The sequence below is a fragment of the Aethalodelphis obliquidens genome, unplaced genomic scaffold (assembly GCF_003676395.1).
Source record: "Aethalodelphis obliquidens isolate GAN/ISIS:26980383/991018 unplaced genomic scaffold, ASM367639v1 scaffold60, whole genome shotgun sequence".
NCBI lineage: Eukaryota > Metazoa > Chordata > Mammalia > Artiodactyla > Delphinidae > Aethalodelphis > Aethalodelphis obliquidens.
Genome location: NW_020838004.1, coordinates 2,641,079 through 2,664,709, shown reverse-complemented (window position 1 = coordinate 2,664,709; position 23,631 = coordinate 2,641,079). Strand labels below are relative to the sequence as shown.

The 23,631-nt window shown below is 43.9% G+C and overlaps 1 protein-coding gene across 2 annotated transcripts in view; it reads right to left on the bottom strand.

Annotated features, from left to right (window-relative positions):
- Positions 1 to 23,631, bottom strand: part of FAT3 (FAT atypical cadherin 3) — a 565,154-nt gene that overhangs the window by 14,153 nt on the left and 527,370 nt on the right. For both annotated transcript variants that reach the window (XM_027087767.1, XM_027087765.1), the window contains exons 19-21: positions 19,591 to 19,725; positions 17,431 to 17,588; positions 9,604 to 10,072 (exon numbers count right to left, since the gene is read on the bottom strand). In XM_027087767.1, coding sequence (XP_026943568.1) covers positions 9,604 to 10,072; positions 17,431 to 17,588; positions 19,591 to 19,725 — 762 coding nt within the window. The remainder of the gene's footprint in view (positions 1 to 9,603; positions 10,073 to 17,430; positions 17,589 to 19,590; positions 19,726 to 23,631) is intronic.

Genomic DNA, 23,631 nt, shown 5'->3' with positions numbered 1-23,631 from the left:
GCTCCGCGACGGGAGAGGCCACAGCAGTGAGGGGCCCGCATACCGCAAAAAAACAAAAAACGAGGCACTCCCTCTAGTGCACTGTTTTACTCTCACACATTTCCTTCTGCATTTTGTCATTTTCATTACCTTCTGCGGGATATCCAGAGCTACTTGATGCAGCCGTCAGCCTGACTGATTAACCTATTCACTGAGTGTCTAAGCCATCGGCAGCAGTGTGCTGGAGCCAGCTCATCTAGGGTGGAGGGTACTGAATTTTAAGTATTCAAGAATTGGGCAGACAGTTACTAAACCACTGGTAGCCTGATGCCAGCAAGGCTGAGAATATTTACACCACAGAAATCAGCAAACACGGCAGATCAGGGCTTTTGTTTTTAGAGACTTGGTTTTCCAGCACACCCCTGAAATGGGGACTGGGGATACAAAGCCAGAAAAACACCATCGACGAGCACAGAGAGCACTACTAACTTTGCACGAGGCAGAAGCCCTGTTCTACCTCTGAGAAAACTAGCTGTCCATTTTGAAGAAGATGATGATGGTGGTAGCTAACATTTAGTGACATTTATTATGGACCAAGAACAGTTCTAAGCACTTTACATGTATTAACTCATTTAAATCTTAAAACAAGCCTTCAATGAAGGTACTATTATTATTCCAATTTTATAGATGAGGAAACCAGGGTACAGAGAAGTAGAGTACTTATTTGCAGTCATGAAACTAGTGTAGACTTGAACCCCTGTAGTCTGGCTCCAGAGTCTTGAGTTGTTCAGTATTATCCTGAATTGTAAGTTTAACAATCATACTTTATTACACTCTCTATCTGGATTTCTCTGTTTATTAAAAAGAGAAGCAAACTTTCTAGAATCTGTTCTCGTGATGTCAAACCCATGGGACAAGGGAGGCAGAGACCCTTTTGAAGAAATCTTGCCTAAAAGCAAGAAAAAACTTTAAATTTGGAGGGATTTTTATGTCAACATGATGAAAGGGAAAAGCAATTGGATTTAAAAAAGTGGTCAGATTTTCTTTTTTAATGAAAGAAAAGTTATATTTGCTATTTAGCCTTTGTGAAAGAGGCTTGTTGATAAAATTAACCTGTTCTAATGAAGCATTATTTATGATCTCATTATCCTGGCCTGGGCCTTATTATTAATAATTTTTAAAATGTCAACAAGTCTGCCATAATGATATTAAGTGATGTAACGTCTAAAATCACTTTGTCATTCTATGAAGGATCACAATAATCCCATGAAAGGTAAATAAGAGGCCCCATTAACATCCCTACTCTATGGGGGTGCTGGAGAGAATAGTGGCTTAGTTCAACTATGTATAGCTAGTAAATGATCAGTTTGAACTTGAATCCAGGCTTTCAGATTCTCAAATCTTTCTACAAGACTGTATTGGCATTGGAATTTGTCAGTAAGCCAGAACTCACAACTTACTAGGAATCAGGAGGGGCTTGTAGTTACTCCCCACAACTCTCCAGGGAGCCAATGAGATGCAGTGAGATGGACAGCATCAGACATCCTTCTGGGAGCCAAATAATCATCAAATAATAAAGCTAATAGCATAATAAAGCTTCTGCTCTCCCAAAGCATTACCATATGTTGATATAAAACACAAATAGAGGGAACAGAATTCCCAAAGATAGCCAGGCATTATTTGATCACAAATAATATTTTAACACTTTTGTGAATGTAAAAGAAAAATAAAATTCAGTGGATAATCTCAAAGTCTTATTAGAAAGAGTAGATTTTTTGTCTTGGGTTGGGGGAGAATGTCAAATAAGTAAACTATCACCAAGAACAGCAGCTTATTATGTGCTAGGAAAAATGCTAAGAACTTTCCATGCATTATCTCACTTAATACTTGACAACAACCCTCTGCTGAGAGTACTATTATTTTACCAAAGGGGAACTGAGGCTTACATAAGATTGTTTGCCCAAAGTTACACAGTCAGTAAGTGGCAGATGCTACTTCGTACCAGTTTCCAGATGTAAAAAAGATAACTGTCACACTAGCACTGAAATACCTATTAAAAACAAACAAAAACAATGCCATAGCTTCTCTCCTCTCAAATCCTTGTGAAATGAAAAGTGTATTTTATTTTATCTAAAAAACTTTTTAACATCTTTATTGGAGTATAATTGCTGTACAATGCCGTGTTAATTTCTGCTTTATAACAAAGTGAATCAGCTATACGTATACATATACTCCCACAACTCCTCCCTCTTGCGTCTCCCTCCCACCCTCCCTATCCCACCCCTCTAGGTGGACACAAAGCACCGAGCTGATCTCCCTGTGCTATGTGGCTGCTTCCCACTAGCTATCTATTTTACATTTGGGAGTGTATATATGTCCATGCCACTCTCTCACTTCGTCCCAGCTTACCCTTCCCCCTCCCCGTGTCCTCAAGTCCATTCTCTATGTCTGCGTCTTTATTCCTGTCCTGCCTCTAGGTTCTTCAGAACCAACTTTTTTTTTTTTTAGATTCCATATATATATGTGTTAGCATATGGTATTTGTTTTCCTCTTTCTGACTTACTTCACTCTGTATGACAGACTCTAGGTCCATCCACCTCACTACAAATAACTCAATTTCGTTTCTTTTGATGGCTGGGTAATATTCCATTGTATACATGTGCCACATCGAGAAGTGTATTTTAAAGCCTTGCCTCAAAGCTGTGCTCTTGTTTACAATCCTTCTAGTTACAGCCGATACAGATGGTTTTGAAATCTGCACCCAGATGAACTTAAAATGCCCCCTCCTTTCCTTGCTCAAAGAAGAACATTGCAAAACCTATGAAACGCAAAAACAGAAGTGGTTTGAGCAATTATAGAATGAATTTGGGCTGTGTAGGCAAATAATCAAGATAATTCCTATCTTACTCCTTTGACTTTAAGTCATTTTCCGACCTGATTCACCCAAGTAATAGCGTCCACCTTCGGCCCTGTTCACCTGGGGTAGGTGAACATCATTCTGATCCAGTTTGGCTGCCTCGATAAGGAAACATCTACCTTCCGCACGAAGGTGGAAGTAATGACAGATGTGCAACTAGCACTTGGGATCTGAAGTCAGCGTCAACCACCATGCTGCTGAATTACGACTGCATTTAGACACTCCAGGAACTTTACAGTTTGGGGAGGCAGCTGTGATGTGGTGGGTCCGTCTAAGTTCTGGCTGCTCCTCACCAGCTGGGTGTGATCATAGCCGAGCCGCCTGACCTCTAGGGACCTCCCTGTTTTTATCTGGTAATTAAGCCTCACTAATACCCACTTCATAGGGGATAATAAGGTTTCTGGATTCATCAACCACAATGCAGCCCACAAACATTAGGTGCTTTATTGTTGTAATTACTGTAATTACTATGGATTCTGAAATCAGCTTCATTTCTGGGTTGCTCATAAAGCAAACAAAAGAAAGCCATGGGAGTTTTTTCACTCTGACTTTTAGGCTGAATATTGGGAAATACTGAAAATTCTAGTCCACGTGAATCTCAATGAGTTTGAGGAAACTGGTGGCCACGTTATCACGTGAGATGCTAATCATAAGTGGAGTGAGCTTAGCTGAGGACTATGGCCTCTGTCATTACTTCACCCTCTCAACTTGTAGTCACTCTGACCTTTCTCTTTCCCTAAGCAGGGTCCATGCAATACCTTTAGACCTTGTAAGATGAAAACCTTTGCAGGTGAGACCTCTAATTTCCCCTAGGAAAGCTGGTTCACATTTCACATATTGTATATTGGGCTGAACCTCTAATACTTTCCTTGAGGACCTGGAAACATTTAATGTGTTAACATTAAGCACAAAGTAAATTTTCACCTTCTGGCATGTTCTTTTGTGTCTGCATATAACCTGGCTGCTTTAGGGTTTTTCTATTAATATCAATATTATATTATTAATGCTGTTACCATGAGGCTTTTCTAAAGTACCCCCCAAAATTACCTCAGTATTTAGAAGAAAGTCACCCAGAAAAAAAAACTTTTTCCCCATTAGCTGCAAAGCTCAGTCAAATTTGTCCATAGTATATTATCTGGGAGCCTGGCTTTTCCTTTCTCTGTCCCCCTGTGCTCAGTGGGCCAGTGGGCTGAGCACATACAGGGAATCTGTCTAATTCCCTTAAGCCAGCTGTGAAGGGTGGGAGGCCACATAACTGGATCCACTGGTCACAGAGACAGCAACACAGAGAATTTAACACAGAGCTCGACACAAATCAGTCACTTCATTAAAGTCTGATAGACTGAATTAATCTAGACACTTACAAGTTAGGGGCCCAAAATACTCAGCAAAGTGATGTGTTACTCAAAGTAGCACAGGTCACTCTGTAGCTGAAGATGCTTCTATGCCCAACTATTAACAAAATCTGGAAACTTGCTGTTTTATGCACCTTGCTTAGAGGAAGTAGGTATGCACTATTACTTTTATCTTTGAAACGGGGCTCAGGCGACCCCAAACTTCTGACTGTCTGGGGAACAAAGTTCAATCTTTACACTAAATCAATTATTAAAAATGCAGGCTGTGCATCTGACATTCAATTTCTGAACATCTTATGTTTCCTGTAATTCACTGATTCACATTCTGGCAAATACAGAGTTTACTGGGATTCCCAAATGTCAGTGGTTCTCAAACTCAGAATTGCATAAAACTGTCTTGGAGGCTTGTTAAAAACAGAGATGCCTGAATTCCACACTTGCAGATTCTGAGATTCTGATTCGTAGGTTTGGGTCTCTTTCTTCCTCCAAAGTTTTCACTGAGAAATTTTTTCTTGGTGGTAAATTCAGTAACTTGCAAATACAACTCAGTGACCTAGGAGAATGTTCCTTGGATGTGGACAGTGGATGACAGAGGCAAGTCAATAGATTCTCCTTTTCCCTTAACAACCAAGAGACTCTTCTATAACAAGGTCTTGTTTTAATCAGGTCCTCAGATGGTGCAGAGGCACCTTGGAGTTTGAGAACCACTATATACAACACACGAAAACAGAAAAGAACTTTTCTTTTTGGCGTTTCAGGGCAGTTCAGAGACAGAGAGAGAAATCAACGTATCACCTAGGGATATTGTTAAAGTACAGATTCTGATTCATTCTGAGTTGCTGCATTTTTAACATTTCTGGTGATGTGGCTTCTGCTGGTCCCTGGAACACACTTTGAGTAACAAGGGTTAAGAGCATAGGCTGGGGGGCTGGGTGGGGGGGAGGAGTTCCGCAAACCTGGATCACATCCTGCTTCTTCACTTTACTGTGTGATGTTGGGCTAGTTACTTAACCTCTCTGGCCTGTTTCTTTATCTGAAACATGGGGGTTGAAGGGAGCAAAGAATAGTACCGATCCAGAGTACTGGGGTGAGAACTGTGTCACAGCACAGGTAACACAGTACCAAGCACATAGTAACAAAATGACAAACTAACAAATGGAACTCTACCATCGAAAAAGTTATCAACTTCTCATTTTAAGAGTTAAGCTTGCAGTCTCATGAAAGTCATCTGAATGACTATTTCTGACCTGTAGTCATCAGTTGCTGCCTTGCTTCGCCAAATTATAGTTTAGCCTCAACTTGGCATTCCGGTCATGGGCTTGAGCTGAGTAGGATAGGATAAGGCACGAAGGACTGGGGCCTCCTTTTCAGATCACGGGTGCTCACTGGGCTGCTGCCCACCCACTGGGTCTGGAAACGCAGGGGTCATGATGGGACTAGGCCATTCCTTTTCCATGGTGGTTGCTATTTCCAGTTCATGTTTATGAAATACATATAATTTTAAGGCTTTACCAAGAGAGAGCCTTCCCTCTGTGGTTGATTTACAGAGTCATATTTACCCTCTTATTACAAGTCAGCGTTCTGGGCTTTGACTCCCCTGGGGTTCCCGTGGTTTGCTCCTGGGACAGTCAGAGGGATAACCCTGGTCAAATCTGCTGACCATGCCATTCCAGGCTAGTAGACTCGGCTTCCTTGCCCCTCATGCCAAGGGTTTGGTTGGGTTTGGAGGTGGCTGGAGCAGAATCCTGCTTCTCTGAAAGAAATCTGCTTCTTGCTGTGGGTTGCCTGCTATTAAAACTCTGAATGCTCTGGAACAAGGGCCTGGTGCTAGGATTGTCACAATTAGAGAGTGGAGTCTGTCACCAGGACAGCCAATGACCAATACCCCAGCATTCTTGAAGGGCCAAGAGAATGATTATGTTAAAATATGTCTCATGGAATTTTAGAGCAACACATAACTCAGGGTTCCAACAACAGTAAGATGTTCAAACCATGAACTTGTGTTATCAACATTCTCACATGGAGCCACTTTAAGCACCTCACTCTACTTTCTCCAGTTCACATTTCCTATCTGAATACTCCATGCATCCTAGCCTTCGATCTGGGGAAGCAAGACTCTTTTCCTATGATTAGATACCCTGGTAGCCAGAGGGAATTCTTCCAGGCATGAATATTCTTTCATTAATGACTCAGTATTATTGTTCTTTTTATTTATTTATTTATTTATTTATATTGTTCTTCTTAAACCATCACTCACAACTAAGATGACTTTTCCTTTATTTATTTATTTTTGTGGTACGCGGGCCTCTCACCGTTGTGGCCTCTTCCGTTGCAGAGCACAGGCTCCCGACGCGCAGGCTCAGCGGCCGTGGCTCACGGGCCCAGTCGCTCCGCGGCATGTGGGATCTTCCCGGACCGGGGCACGAACCCGTGTCCCCTGCATCGGCAGGCGGACTCTCAACCACTGCGCCACCAGGGAAGCCCTCCTTTATTTTAAATAAGCTTATAATTAGCGAAATACTTTCATAGATATGAGGTAAAGGGAAAATTGTTGGTTCTTCCTTTTCTTGTCCTCCCATCCCTCCCTACTATTTGGCAAGAATGTAGGGAATTTGCAGATAGGATACGGAGACCTACCAAGAATTCCTCTGATAATGGGGGCAAGAGAATGGATCCTCTCTCCTCTTTCTTAGAAACCAAAACCCCAATCCTGACAGCCAGGAAGCAGGTAGGTACCTCCTCACACATCAGAAGAGGGCTCCTGGACTCCCCTGGTGGTGCAATGGTTAAGAATCTGCCTGCCAATGCAGGGGACACAGGTTTGATCCCTGGTCCAGGAAGATCCCACATGCCGCGGAGCAATGAAGCCCATGCGCCACGACTACTGAGCCTGCGCCCTAGAGCCCGCGAGCCACAACTACTGAGCCTGTGTGCTGTAACTACTGAAGCCCTCACGCCTAGAGCCCGTGCTCCACAACGAGAGAAGCCACCGCAATGAGAAGTCCGCACATCGCAACGAAGAGTAGCCCTCACTTGACGCAACTAGAGAAAGCCTGCACAAAGCAATGAAGACCCAACGCAGCCCAAAAAAAAAAAAGGCTCCTGTGCCTTTGATTCCCCAGGGGAGCAACAGAAACACTCTTCCTGGATCTTCTGGTGAGTGCCCACGAGTTTGGTGGCCCTGGGCTCAGTACTGTTGTGCATGAGAGCACGGTACTTCCCCATCTGGACCACACCCGGGGGCTCCTGAAATAAGGACCACTGGGCCCTCTCAACTAAACAGGTAGTAGGCTTGAGAGAAGGGAGTTGTATAGATGGAGGTGAGGAAAGACACTTTCTTTGTCTAAGGAAAACATTAGCCTCCTTGTACAAAGGAGAGCTTGAGCTGATGAAAGGCTTTATTCCCTTGGAAGAAAGAGTACCTCCTGTAGAATCCCAAGCCCAAGCCCAAGCCCAATCACAGGGGAAAGTGAGGAACAGGGAACAAAGAGGAGTTTGAGAGAGGATGAAACCCATGGGTAAAGTTGGGTCCCTGGGGAGAGGAAAGCAGGTTCTTTAGACCATGTGAAAAAGTATATGGCAGGTGGGTCCTCAGTCCTGAAATTTGGTTAAACCAAACGAGATTAAAAAAATAGAGGAAGACTGCTGTTTCTGATGTGGGTCACAGTCATTTAATGAACACACCTGCACTGAATATTTAGCTCAGGGATTTCATGGCAACTAAAAAATTAAAATGTACACTGAAGACAAAGCAAGATTCCTCAGTCTTTTTCCTTAATACAGTGATTATTACTATTTTAAAGCTAACCCACTGTGGAAGCCCATAGCTTTGCCGGCAAAAACAACGTCCTGCCATCGTTAAAAGTATGTTACAATTTGTGGCTATGTACCCAGCATTTGACATGGAGTGGTGTTCTATTTCAGCCCAAATTTAATTACATGCTCCTTTTATATATTGTGGATGGCTCACAGTAGCAGCATTATTTTGCCTGGTGAAAAACTGGCCACGACTTGTCATAATGGGCTGGTTTATAGAACCACTGAAGTATAGTTACTGCCCTTCATTCAGGAATTATGGCGCCGTAACAACCCTTTACTTACATATACTGCTGAGACAGTAAAAACAGCAAATAGATTTCTTAAATCGAGACAGCAGAAATTTCCCCCCAGGGCACTTGGCCCTCATTGTGGCAGTAACATATGCAAGTCTAAGTAACTTCGTTGTCTGTGTTTCGGCACTGCATCATTTCATGGGCAGTTTATAACATTCTAATAATAAAATCGACTCTACATTTGGAGTTGGGCTTCACGAACATTAGATGGTAATGCACACAGCAGAATCTCTAAGTGATTTGTGAGGAAGGTTTAAATTTGGTAATCACACTCCCACTGAGAGGCTCTGCAGAGGAGCTAAAGTGGAATCAGGAGTTAGGCCGTTGCGGTGGCAAAGCCTTCAACCAGGAGAGCGCCTGACCTAGTTTATATCAACACGGATCCTGCATCTGGGTAAAGTCAGGGATGCTTTCATCGTCAGACTCCTAGGACTTAAATAACCTTGGCTTTTCCCTCAAACAATAGAAACCCTCTATAAATCTACACCACTCCTGCCCTCTTTTTTGGCCTCCCCTGTTCTTTCTTTCGTCTTCATGATGTATCTCTGGGGGGAATTTTACAGGGGTAAAGTATCATTGCCCTCACTGACTGGTTTGTCCTGATATTTCATGTAAATTGCCCTCTCCTTATTCTCGACTTTCTAATCCTTCATAGAGTTGTCCCTAGACTTATTTGTAATACACACGTTTTAAAAGCATGCTCTAAAACATGACTACACTTCTATTTCAGGGGTGGTGGGTTCACCCCACACATCCTTTAGCTTCTAGTAAAATTATATGGCTACCCGTGAAAGGATAGTGCATGGATGCCATAACTCAGACTGCTACCCATTGTTCTGCAGTGACTTGCAAGTGGTCCAAAGGGGCAGATACTTAAAAGGAGATCGTATTCCTCCAGGCTGCTGAGGCCTGGAAGGGTGTGGAGTGGGCAGGGAAGGGGGCAGCCGTGCCAGCATCTTCTGGGCTCCTGCAGCCAGCTCACTGCGCCTGTGGGATGCTGCAAACGGATTGGCTAAACTGGACGTTCCTGTAATTGTCAAGCTTTGTGACTTCCTTAAAGGGGTTTAAGAAGCTGGGCCAGCATTATGGGTGCATACACCTCTCTGGGAGAGCACTTGGGTTGGTCATGCTTGTGACAGCGAGTCCCCCTTCAGGTCTGCCCCCCATCGCCCCTACCCCCCCTACCTCCCCCCACCCCCTCCCGGCAGGGGCAGGGTGCCCAGGGTGCAGGCGCACTCACCCCCGGAGGGCAGTCCGGCGCAGCTGCCTCCGTGCTGGCAGGGGCTGCGCTCGCAGGCGTCAGGGTAGAGCACGCAGCCCAGCTTCAGCTCGGTCAGGCCCACCACCTCGGCGAAGCTGCTGCGCTTGTTCTGCAGCGGCAGTTCGTTGTTATTCAGCACCACGGAGTCCAGGCAGCCCTGGAAGCCGCTCAGCACCTGCGTGACCCGCGTGTCGGTCAGGCTGCGGATGTTATCCGCCTGCACCAGGGCCCCGAAGTAGATGGTACTCTCGGTGCTCAGCGTCTGGAAGTAGAGGGGCGCCCTGCGCCGCTCCACGTAGCTGTCGTCCAGGGACAGGCTCGTGAAATTGCGGTTGAGCTCCAGGAAGACCGAGTGCCAGCTCCCGTCGTTGACAGCGCGGCCCGAGATGCCCAAGATTCCGGGGCCGCTGCCGCAGTCCAGCTGGAACCACAGCTTGCCGTCCACGATCTGTGCGGGAACGAACACCGCAGCGCTTTTCAGTATGCATCTGGCAATAAGTTCCTGGACACCCTGTTCCCAACCAGCCTGGGCTTTAGAATGGACAACGCTTTTGATCCAGCCATAAATCTTCTGTGGTTTGATTTGTAATAGTAACTCTCCCTCATCATTATATGCCGTGCAAATGCATGCCTGATATTTCACAAAGCTTCTTGTATTTAGCAATATGACCACAGGTTCAGAAAGCCACACTTACATATTTAAGAATGCTCCTATTCTTTCCGTCTTCATCCTTTAAAAATTCACAGCTATTTCTTGTTTAGGGAGTCTGTTTATTCTCTGCGCCCTTCCTAGTTACTACCAGCACAGGAATGATTTCTGTGGACTCATTAATATTAATTACGAATATTTATTGAACATCTACTATGTGCTAAGCAATGTGCTAGGTGCTATGGGGACCACTGTTAGCAAAAGTGGTCTGCCCTCATGGGGCTTATATTTGAGTGAGGGAGATGGCTATTAATCAGATCAGCACAGAAATACATATATACTCCCCAGGTAAGTTTGTGTGACTGTGCTGTAGGGGAGAGAAAGAGGCCAGGTAGATTTCTTACTTCGCAGCATCATACATATTTAAGATGTAAAAACCCTCCTATTAAACACTAGCCATCTTCTTAAAACAGTTCTTCAGGACCGCTGCTCATCATTTAGGTTAAGATTATCTCACAAAGTGCTCAGGGCTTGGCCGTTTGCTAAGAATGTATGTATATCTGATGACCTCTGGAACTCCAGAAGGATCTGGTTAACTCTTTACACCTTGTAGATACTTCCAGACCCTGATCTGGGGTCAGCTACAACAGAGACTTGCCTGCTTTTTTTATTGCACTGGTGCAGAGAGGGCATCCAAGTCCCCCCACCCTCAGCAGCCTGACCCCAGAGGGACACCAAAATCAGGAAAGCGTGCTACTAAAGGATGCCGGCGAGTTGAAAGCTGTTGGGCAGGTACTGGTCCTCCATGGAGACCCAGGTTCAACTGTTGCCGAGGACACAGGCTGGCCTTTGAATCCTCTGTCGTCCACCGTCATCTGCATTTCTCAGAAATGCAAGATGGTTTGAGGATCCAGGGATTGAGGGCTGGACCCATGTCTAGTCAACAAATTGTTATTGGTCCATGAAGGAATTCACAGCTAGAAAACTGTGAAACAGAAGCTACTTTTCTGGTCTTTGTCCCTGGATCTTGTGGAGGCCAGTGTCTCAGTCACGCCAGGGCAGCTGGCCTTTACTTAGGATCTATGTATAGTCCTATGTGAAAACCTGGGTAGAGAACATGAACTTGTGGAGAAAGAGAGGGGAAGGGACAGAAGGGGAGGGAAGACAGACCTTCCAGGCACTAAGTGCCAAGGAGGTACAACTGTCAAGTGAATTCATAGAAATAAACTGAACCAGTCTTTCCAAAATGCGTTTGGCTACTGATAGATCTGTTAGGAATGATCACAACCTCACCCACCCTCACAAATGGGGTATTTTTCTACGCTTCAGTGTCTTCCGCAGACAACTAATTCTTAGGGTCTCTCATGACTGCCCCTATGGCTCTATGAATTTGCTGTCACCCTCTCTTCCTGCATGTAAAGTTTATGCCACATAAATGTGTGTATATGAAAGGCAGGGGCTCTGTGAATCAGGCAGAGCCTTGGGAATTTAGAAATGAGAAATCTAATTCTGGCTTTGTCACGTATCATCCAGGTCCCTTGGAGAGCATCGGTTGGCCCCTCTGGGTTTGAGACTCCTTCTATGGAAAGCTGTGACTTATTTTACAAGGAGACTGACTGTGTCCACTGCAGCACGGTCAGCCCCTCATTCACAGTTAGTACATACATCCTGCGCTCTGCAATGCAAATGTACGAATGTGAAAAGACTGGAGACAAATTTTAATTTTCTTTTCAGAGACCTTTCGTGTGTAATCTTTGCTGTTGCCTTTGTCATTTTTTCTGTTGTTGTTCAACAAAATGGACTGAATGAATATTGTAAATCATGCCAGTATACTTGCTCAGTGACAACTCCTGGATAATATCCGTATCTTTATTTCAGTGTAGGTAATCAAATGATCAGATGTGACTTTAGGGTCTACCTGCCCCTGGCACAGTCCATCTGCTGTTCTGCTCAGTGGCTACAGGGTGGGGTCCCCAGTCTATCAAGGAAAATCTTGTGGTGAGGGTGCAGTTCATCTAAGGTTTGGAAAAGGATGTATTCAATTAATGTATGACTTGGTCCATTCCCCTCCCTAATGCCCTACCTCTTGGGATAATAACCAAGTTACAAACTCATCCAGGAGAACTGATGTGGCTCTGACAGGCTCACATACATCGACATTCTATCACTAAGGAACATAAAATTCTCCCATGGTAACACCGAGCATGGTTAAGTTTCCCTTTTTCTTTCCTGTTGAAAATAATAAGAGCAGCAACACCGCTGAATGAATAGAAAGCCAGATGCTTACATGAGCCTCAGGCTTTTGAAAACAAAAATGATCCGTACCTTCAAAATTCTAGGAGTTTGGAATTATAAGCCTTGTCTAGATGACAAACAAGAATGTGGATGCCAAAAGCTACCTTGCAAAAAGTTAATGTTTGGCCATTTCACAAGTATATTATGCCAGGGAGAGGAAAGAACACTTTCATATCTGAGTCCTCTCATCTTGGAAAATTATGTGCCGATCATATTTAGTATTTCTGTCTTCAGAATAGGGTTTATCCAGTTTTAAAGGATCTCTCTTTTAAGAGGACAAAGCTTTCTCAAAGCAGAGGGCAAGCTATTTTAATAGAAACTGAGGTGTGCATGAAGCTGTAAGAAAAGTCTACAGCGAGGATCTGAATGATGTGCGGGGGACGGGGGAGGGGGCAGAGGCACGTAGGCAATGTGTTCAATGAAATGCATAATTCAGAGTGTGGCCCTACTGTTACGAAATATGCAGGTGTTCAGGGTTGTCTGAAATCAGTGATGTGCTTTAACCTGGATCTTCTGTGGCCTGGAGCTTGGGAGACAAGCTATCAGAGCTGTAAGAAGTCATCTTGTAGGAAAGTACGATTTTGAGTAAAAAGTATGAATTATGGCATAAGTCTTACTGCTTCAGATTGTTCATGCGTAGCTCTAGCAAATGCACCATCATGATAAAACTTTTAAGAGGGTCATTAAATATTCTTTGAAAAGCGAATTTCTTGAAAACCTATTTTTAAGGCAGCCATGAATAGCTATCTGGCATACAGTAGATGCTCAAAAAATACACTTTGAATGAATACATGAGTGAATAAATCTCATTCCCTCAAATCTCTTCTTTTGATAAACACTGCTGTACTCCTGACCTGTTTGCCACTGCCAGAGGGCCAGGTCCACTACTGATTAGTTTAGGCAAGTCAATGATTCTCTCTGAATCTCAGTTTCCTCACAGGCGAAAAAGTAGGCACTCACATCTATGCACAGGAGAGTGAGAATAAAAATATATGTACGTGAAAGTACTTCATAAACTCTTAGGTATTTCATTATTACTATAACGTGTAATTATAAGTTAGCTCACTTCTCAGTGATAGCTTTCATATATCCTTGAAACTCTGTGAGGTCTTCCTTGTTACTCTTCTGATCTGTGTTGCAAGGATCTGGCTCTTCCAAGTGGACTGTTTTATAAACCAAATGAGCTTTCCTTGACTATCTTCGTCTTAGTCCTGGGGTCTTAACTAGCCATGTCTGAGAATCATCAAAATGAAGCCATGTTTCATCTATAACTTTCCCCAAAGATCAAATGCGATATTTCTAGATTAACAAGCAAGTACTTCTTGTGCTTCTGCTATAATATTGCACCTGAGAGACTAACATAGGGAAAAAGTTACTTGTGTCTCTCCTGGTGATCTGACATGTTTCTTTTATAGGTTCGAGGACAGCCACAGCATCTATCCCACCATTTTCATCCTGACTTTGGCTGCCAGGAAACTCAGAGTTATGGTTTGTGTTCAACTAACCCCTGGTCTAGATTTTTCAATGATGATATTCTGTCCGTCCCTATTTCATTGGTTGAGTCTTAACCTTTTGTTTTCATCTTTTTTAAAATTCAAGTATAATTGACTTATCAGGTGTGCCACATGATTCGATATTTTTATACATTACAAAATGATCATCAGCGATAAGTCTGGTTACCATCTGTTGCCATACAAAGTTACTACAATATTAATGACTACATTCCCTACACTGTACATTACATCCTCATGACTTATAACTGGAAGTTTGTACCTCCTAATCCCCTTCCCCTATTTTACCTATCCTTGCTTTCATCTTAATGGTGCTTTGATTTTATTGCATTTGAGTATTTATGGTAAGCCTGGAATCTCTTTTGGAAGAAGACAGGGTATCAATGATGAACGGAAGAACGAGCGCCTTTACTGCTGCTAAAAGACAGCGTTGCTCCTCGTCCATGAGAATGTTCACTTCCCGAGGTCTCCATGCAGTTCTTCAACTGTCTTGAAGGGGTGCCCTTCACCCCACAGATCGTCTTAAGTACTTTTTAGGGAATGTGCTTTAACCGGGAAAATATAAACAACCAAGAGGTGCAGTTTAAACAAAGCATTTCAGCGTAATCATTGAACCAAAGTGCAAGGCACATACTGTACCTAAAGCCAATGAAATTAAATCTTGCATGAGGCTGAAAATGTTAAGCAAACAGATTCAAATCCCCTAAGTGGATATTCCTGGCAACTGTAGGAAAGTATCTGCAGTAGTTCAGTACAGCTCTGTCCTGCTTTGGGCAAAGCCAACATATGAAAAGCAAACTTACAGAACAGACAGATGGGGGGTGAGCATTCGCATCACAGAGGGACTAAGGGAAGGGTTCCTTCAAATAGCAACCATCCCTAGTTTATCAGAATTCCATTTATAGAGATTCAATTGACACAACTTTCAGAAACACGCTTGTTTCACGAAATACAATATACCTTAGGAGCTGGCGCTGACTAAAAGGTTTAATTATTCTTCTTTCCCATCTCCAGGGTTCTGCACATTTTAGACACTTGCCAGTGAAGTGTCAAATGGCAAGCTCCACTTTAGGATCGAGCCATTCACGTCCAATATTTTTGTTCTCTTTCAAATTTAATGCCATTTAAGAGAATTGCTAATAGAAGTATTTGCCTCCTAAGGACGTTCAGCAACAAGCCTTACTGAAGCTTGAAGGGGAGAGGTGCGAGGTCAGCGACACCCAGGCGCAGCCCCTGGGGGCTGGTACGTCTGAATGGGCAGAGCACCTTCCCAGTAATTATACAAACCCCACTGCTCAGGGCTAGTTAGAAAGTGAGCTAAGGACCCTAGGCAGGTTGCTTCACAGGCTAGGAGGTTAAAGAGACAGAACTTAGGTTTTTGAATTTATATTTTTCCACCATGAAGGTCTGGTTGGAATTCATTGTTTTCTAAAACTGTGCATCCAGAGCGTTTAGCTTGTTTTCTTTTGAAAACACTGCTTTCCTAACAGAGCTGAAATGATTCTGTGAGTTGAATGAGTCAGGGTATTGGGAGATTGCCCATGAAAATGGCCCACTTTAAACTCCAGCTCTGTGCTCACTCCCTCTGGACACCAAGTAATACCTGGCAGTACAAGAAGGAGGTACATAAAGGTCTATGTGGTAGGAGAAGCCACAGGCATTTAATGTTCTACATACTTTCCTCCCTCCAGGATTAAAGCCTGGGTCATCTAATCAACTTGGATGTGACCTAGCAATCAAAGAACAGAAGCTAAAAAAGCCCACCATGATCCCAGTTAAGCTTAGTGACAGAACAGTAGGTAGGAGAAAATCGCTAGCCATTTCCACTTGGATGGGTATCTCCTACTGGACAGACTTCACCCGTCTCTGAACACACTTACGGTGGGCTGGCATAGCAGCCTGGTGAGAATAACGTTCAATTAAACATGTCTTCCTCCTACTTTTCCCTTCTCCTCTCATCCTGGAAGGCTTAATCTTGTCTACAGATGCCCAGATGTGATTCTGGATGAAATGAGTTATAGTTACAAAACTGAGAGCTGGGGAGAGCATCGAGATAAAGAGCATGGTGTGAGAGACACTGGAAGTCAGGTCCAGGCCTGCCACTTATTAGCTGTACAACTTTGGGTAAATAACTTAACCTCTCTGAACCTCTATATGCTCCTTGATCAAATGGGGCTGATCATATATATATATAACACATTTATTATATTAGCTTTATGGCACAAATCAAATGAGGCATGTCATGCTGTTAGTATTATTGTTGTTGTTTTCATGAAGGGACCAGAAGCTCTGACCTGACTACAAATGCCAGACTTGCTCTAAAGCAGTGGTCCCCAACCTTTTTGGCACCAGGGACCAGTTTCGTGGAAGACAATTTTTCCGCAGACAGGCTGGGGTGGGGTTAGGGTTGGGGAGATGGTTCAGGAGGTAATGCGAGTGATTGGGGGATGGTTCAGGAGGTAATGCGAGCGATGGGGGGGATGGTTCAGGCGGTAATGTAAGTGATGGGGGGGAGGGTGGTTCAGGCGGTAATTGGAGCGATGGGGGGGGGATGGTTCAGGCGGTAATTGGAGCGATCAGAGGGATGGTTCAGGCGGTAACGCGAGCGATGGGGGGGAGGGTGTTTCAGGCGGTAACGCGAGTGATGGGGGGATGGTTCAGTCGGTAATTGGAGAGATGCGGGGGATGGCTCAGGCGGTAACACGAGCGATGGGGAGCGATGGGGAGCGATGGGGCGCGCCAGGTAAAGTTTAGCTCACCCGCCTGCCGCTCACCTCCTGCTGTGCAGCCCGGTTCCTAACAGGCCGCAGACTGGTACCCGGCCACGGCCCAGGGCTTGGGGACCCCCTGCTCTAAAGGAAATCTGGTGCCTTTGGAGGGTTTCTGAGGCTGGACATGTTTTAAAAATTGGTATACTTGGGCCATAAGAGGGCATATGGAATCTTCTACAGCCCAGATGTCCAGCTTCTTCCCTGAGCGAGAACACAAGTGACCTTCTACCCGTGTTGTAGAAGAGGATACAGTCAGTCTTTTGAAAGGACCACCCTACCGTGGAATTGATCAGGAAACACATTCTAACGAACTGATGAGTGATTACAACTCAGAGGAGGCCGGCTCTTGAACCTACTCCAGAGAGAGGTGCCCCAGTCTCCGAAGAGCTAATTTTGAAGCTGAATCTATGAAAGGAAATGGGGTGTTGGCACACTTCCCACTTCTGCTGCTGCTCCCCTGGCCCTAAAGCCGGCTTCTGGTTTCTGAACTTAAAAGACAAAATGATTTCAGACCCCAATCCAAGAGCCAAAATACTAACATGAGAACTGACGGCAGGAAAAGAGAACCTATTTTCATTACCTTCAGAATGATGCAGGGGTTTGCTCTGGTGTACATTATAATCCCATTGCTTTGCAGTGTTCGCAGACGCAGGGCCAGTTTAAAGTCCTCTTCTTTGCTATTTTCAGAAAGCCGGTATTTGATGTAACTGTTTCCAGCAAAGCTGAGAGAAGTGTGCCCTGAAAAGACCATGACGAGGAGATATAGATACTTTTAACATCCAGAAACAAGCAGGGACACATGAAATCACCCAACAACTACCAAGCAAGTGGATGAAAGACCATGGGAAGTTAGGGAAGCCACTGAGGAGAAACCATTTTGGATTAAAAACTGTTTCTCCATTTCAGGTCACACTCTAATTTCAAAGTGAAAAAAAATTTACTAGTCAGATGCTGAAAAATCTTAGTTCTCTCATGTCAAGGACAACTTGGTATATTCTCTAACCTGAATTTTCTTAGTGTCACTAAATTCCCAATTCTATTTTCTAAAATTAGCACTATTAAAAGATATCCCTTTATGCCCACCCTCATCACTTAGATATTTAAGAATTTTCAATGCTATGAAACAAGGGAAAGACAAAACTATTCTCAAAGAATATCCAGGGCTTCCCTGGGGGCGCAGTGGTTGAGGGTCCGCCTGCCAATGCAGGGGACGCGGGTTCGTGCCCCGGTCCGGGAGGATCCCACATGCCGCGGAGCGGCTGGGCCCGTGAGCCATGGCCACTGAGCCTGCGCGTCCGGAGCCTGTGCTCCGCAATGGGAGAGGCCACAGCAGTGAGAGGCCCGCGTACCGCAAAAAAACAAACAAAAAAAGAATATCCATATTCCGCAAGTATCCTAATGCAGAACAGACAACTTAAGTCATTTGCACAAATGTTGATAAGGATAATGATATAAAGGAAGTTCATGTCTTGTGCAGTCACAGCTCTGCCTTTTGACCATTAATTTCAAGGCTCCCCTTCCTAGAATCTTTAGTTGCACCCACATCACCCAATTCTGAGTTAACCCTCTCTTTTTTTTTATTGTCTCCATCTTTATGTTTTAACAAGCAAAGTAATGGCTGAAAAGCCCTCTGGCTGGGGGGGAAGGGTAGAAAGTGTGGAAATATACCAAATGGATGATAATCGTGGATTATGAAGAGTTTTCCATATGGAAAGGAGAAGGGAGAAGGGCAGAAAGGGACACCTGAAGTTAGGAGACTTGGCCTTGACTGTCACCCTGCAGACCCACCTGCTGTGTACACAGCAGGTGTGTTGGGGTGAGGTCAGCATAAATATCTTTTAAGTCTAAGCCTTAGAAGCCTTCAAAGGCAAGTATGCGGGTGATCTCTTCAGTTCAGGGGCAGCTCCATTCTCGAAGTCAACTCTGAAAGAGCTTTGGCTTCCATTTTTAAGAACGGTGCTTGTCTTTGCAAAGGCTGAGTTTCTAGAACCCAGTGCTTAACAAGTGCCTTGCAAATACTAGGCGTATTTATTCCCATTATAATGGCTATTATAATCATCACTCAATAAATATTTCTTGGATTCCAAAATTGGTATCAGTGTGCCTATATCTGAAATACATCTTCTACCAAAAAAAAGGTTCTATTGGTACCAAAAATGAACAGGACTCTTTTTAGAGGAAAGAAGTGGTAGAGCATATGTGAATCAAAAGAAGTATTGAAGTTGAGTGATAATCAGAAATGGAGGATCATTTGGATTGAAGTAACACAAATACTGATTTGTTTCTTTCTTTAAGAAACAGAGGTGAGCACCTCCCTCGCCTTTTGGGAACACGCAGTTAGTTGTACATGTGCAGTGGAGAGTCTCTTGATCTAGGCTGGACTTACCCTACAGAAGGTCAACTGAACTGGCTCAGCTTTACCTTCTGTTGAAAGGTGGAGGCTCTGAACATCAAAGGCCATGGCACAGATACTCCGACCGACTCCTCTGCCTAACCAACAGCCTTCTATTTTCCATAATTTCACACCCTTAACATCCATGTGACATGATTGAAACACATGCTGTGACCTCCCATTATATAAGGAGCCCACAGGCATTGCATGTTTCCTGAGCACAGGCTGCAGCTGTAATAAATCTCAAGTATTTGAGGGGGGAGGCTAGCTGGGGTCCATGCGGAAGGAAAACGTTGCATGCAGACAGAATGTGAATTTAGACCCTCGTCACCCTGCCCCGTTCTGCACCTGAGCACTCTCCGAGCTTCCCCGGTGGACACTGGCAGAGGAACGGTCTCCTGCTGGCTTCGTAACCGACACATTGCATGTCCCCTGGACACGGCTTCTCCACGCAAGGATCGTTGGACCCTGGGCACAGTCCTCCTGTGACAGAGGGGAACACGCATGATCAGTAGAAAGGCAATCACTCTACACTCCAGGAAGTCCAGGAAGCACAGGAATGGGTCAAGAGCTGGGCTCTATAGGGTCTGAGCTGAGAGACAATATGGCCGCCCAGAAGCAGGAATGCCTGCGTGAGCTTCACCTGGTGTGGGTGCCCATCAAACATCCCTGCATCTGCCAAAAGCTCACTGCCAGAGTGAAGTACGTTGGGGGCAAAGAGTCAATGGAGCTCCTCTGTTTAGGATAAAATATGCTAAGGTTGTGACTGGGCCAACTTCTGGTGAAGAAAGATCATACCACATGGGCTCTCGTGTCTTTATTGGATGGGGCTCCTGCATACTGGGGGCCATTTGAATGCATCACTTGAGTTTAGACTTCTTCTATGCTCCTTGCCTGGAGCCCTGAAAATCTTAGGTAGACTTCACAAGACGTCAGCTGTTGTTTTCAGATTGAGGGAAAAAAGACTTTTCTAAAGAAAAGTATGACTCATTCTAGATTGTGAAAGCACAACTCGCATCATTTCCTAATCCCTTCTGCTCCCTGCTATTGTATTGATTAGCTGTAAATGTGCCCTGCTGGCTATCAAACATAGCAGAATTTTCCTTGGCAAAGGAAGGCTTCCTTTTCACCTGTTCAATGTTCATAGCACAGTGAGATGAAAGGTTAATTCCTCAGAAAGGAAATTCTGGAAGGCAGATTATCTGATTAAGGTGGAATTCAGGACCCAAGGGAGTTTTTCAGAACTGTGGTGACGGCAACTATGGGTCCACCAAAGAAAACGCACTTCCCAAAGGTCTTGGGTATTTCAAACGTAATTAGGTGAGAGTTTAGGTGGTAAAAGGACTGTAGAAAAGAAGACACAAATTGAAAACAACTCACAGCTGGGTTAGCAGTGGACCAAAGAAGCACCTTTTCTCTGGGAACCAAGAGAAAAGGGCCTTAGCAGCATCTTTCCTCAGCAAGATCTGGCCCATTCTCTTCTTCCTTTCTATACCAACTCTTTCCTCCTCATTAAGCATATTATTCCATTATACAGTCATTTCTTTGCCCAGGAGAAAGCAGACATTTAATGCTAACTACACATAAACATTTTAGGAACTGTAATCCTGGAGGGGAGAGATGTAAGTATAGCACTAGCAAACTCAGAGTTCATAAATCTTATTTTCCACTGGTTGAGAGCTCAGCCATAAAAGATACTCTTGGCAATGACCCAGCTTACAAAGTCTTAGAAGATGAAGGGATTTTTAACTGAAAATTCGGACTGATCTTCACAAATGGTTCTAAAAGACCTAACTGCCCTGAAATACATCTTCCTCATTTCATTCCAAGAAATCTTTATTCCTGCCATGTATTTATCAATATTTATAGAACCTAAAACAGCTGTTCAGCCACCTTATGATCTGTTTCAAGTGGCTTTTGATACCAGATTTTTTTTTTTAATTTTTAATTTTTTAATTTTTTTGGCCACATCATGTGGCATGTGGGATCTTAGTTCCCTGACAAGGGATCAAACCCGTGCCCCCGGAAGTGGAAGTGCAAAGGCTTAACACTGGACCACCAGGGAAGTCCCTTCAAGAGGCTTTTGATAACCAGTTTTGGAATTTTTGATGCATTCATCCAACAACAAAAAAATTTTTAGCGCCAGCGAGGTAATAGGCCTGGACATATAAAGATGAAAAAAAAAAGGTCCCATCTCTTCCTCCCCACAGGAAACAACACACACACAAACACATGATTACAGTACAATAAAGTAACTGCATTGCGAGAGGTATGTGAGTGCAAGGGAAGCCCTAGAGAAGGAACAATTGTGTTTCCTGGGAGAATGCCCGAAGTCCTTGCAGAGGAAGAAAGCATTTTAAAAACTCTGGCTTGAAGGATGAGCTCTTTTGAGTAGCAAGGAACTGTGTTTCTTGGGGATGAATCTACCATCGTTAGTGGCTTGACCGCATGCACGTGTTAATGTTTACTTACGGTAAGTTCACAACTCTCCCAGCCTACTCTGTGCTGTCTCCATGATTGGATTCATTTCCGTTTCGGAGGCCTGCAAACTCCTAGGTGGCTACTACCTGTTGACTAGTCAGCATGGGCTCAGAAATGGAACCACGCCACAGGGAGGTAGCAATGAGCATAAAGGAATCACAGAATTCATCCCATCAAATGGATGTAACTCTAAATTACCTGGGCATTAATTTCCAGTTAGACATGGGAACAGTAATTTATGTATTTAAGAAGTCTGTTCCTTTCCATTCTGTGGACGTGCCTCTTCCCATGTCCTAGTTTAGCCGGCCAAAAGATATCCTTTCTATAAGTGTCTGTGTTTGTTTCTGAGATACAGCTACATATACTACATTCAGAGTCTTTTTTGCCCTAATGCAATGGCTACGTTGCTTAGAAAACTTGCATTATCAATAATGCAGTTTCAAAGCCTCTGTTTTAAAGGGGAAAAGAGGACTAGATAATTTCAAACCCATGATAGCAAAGCTATTTTCTCCTGCCAGGAGTTATGGTAAAAAAATAATAAGAAGAAAAATTTAAGAAAAATTTTTTAAAAACCCAGCTGTAAGTGCATATAATAAAGGCTAAACACTGTATTTCAGAATAAACACAGCATTTGAGTACTTCTCCCTTTTATTCACATGTTTTGGCCTTTTCTTTTACCACCAGTCATGCCCTGGTAGTTAGCATTGGGCTTCTCACTTTATCACCCATATCGCTTATATTGGGTTAAAGCACAAAGTCACTTAGATCAGTAACTGGAGTTCAAATTCACAGCTCTTTTTCTTCTTCTTTCCTTATGTCATAACCATAGAACCCATATAGTTAAATTCATTAAATTAATGAATTGCATTAGATCAGCCCCCCTTATAAAAACTCTAGCTGGAAGACAGATAGAAAATATATTAATATATTATAATAAGTGCATTCTAAATTAATATAAATATTAAACATATAATAATGTATATTTCTATTCATTCCAGCAGTCATTGACTTTGATAGGTTATTTTTCCTTCCTTTTCTTTTTAATAGGTTTCCTAAGGCAGAAGGGACAGTTCTGGCAAGCGATCTGTCTCTCGATGCTTTAAAAATCCTAGGGGGCCTCCTCCCTGCCTCCCGGCCCGGGACGGGAGTAGCCGTAAACGTTCTGGCTCCAGCTGCTGCTGTCAGTTTGCTCTGTTCACCGTCTGCTCTCTTGTGGCTCAAGGAAGTATGAAGGCAGATTAGAGTCTGGACGTCAGTGTAAATGTAACATGCTCCTTAGCTGGGGACAGATGTGAGCATGTGCACGAAATGCAGTCTTTTCCAAGTCGAGAAAGACTTCTGGTTACTGAAAAACAGGTTTCCCCAAACCAAATACTCCCCATATGCGATACTGTAGTGCTTCCCTCTCTTCAACTATGATAAGGAATTAGGTCCTTTCTGAAATATTTATCGTGAGAGGGACCTGACCCTCATACGCCAACCCTGAACAATGCCGTGTGTCCTTTGACCTCCGATGTACCCAGGCCTGGGTCTTTGGGACACTTTCCTGGGGATAACAACCCTCTTCCCAGCCAAAGCCGTAATGTTTCCAGCAACATAGAATCCAGTATGCTTTCAATGGGTGTTGAGGGGTTAACTTGTTTTTAGAAAACATATGCTCACATCATCCCCTTTGCAGAGAAGCACTCATACCTGCTATCGTTAGGAGTCTTAAAGACCCTCTCTCTGGTGGAAGAAAGTGCCTCATCCACTCCCGTACAACCGTTAAGGGACAACAGTGTCTGCTCCCATTGGCTTCTGGGAGGAAGTTTATCTTATTAACTGTCGTTAAATAATCCAGGTTTAATTAACTTGTTCTGTGATCAGTGACAGCTTGGGGGGAATGCAGGCTCTAGACCTTCATGATCT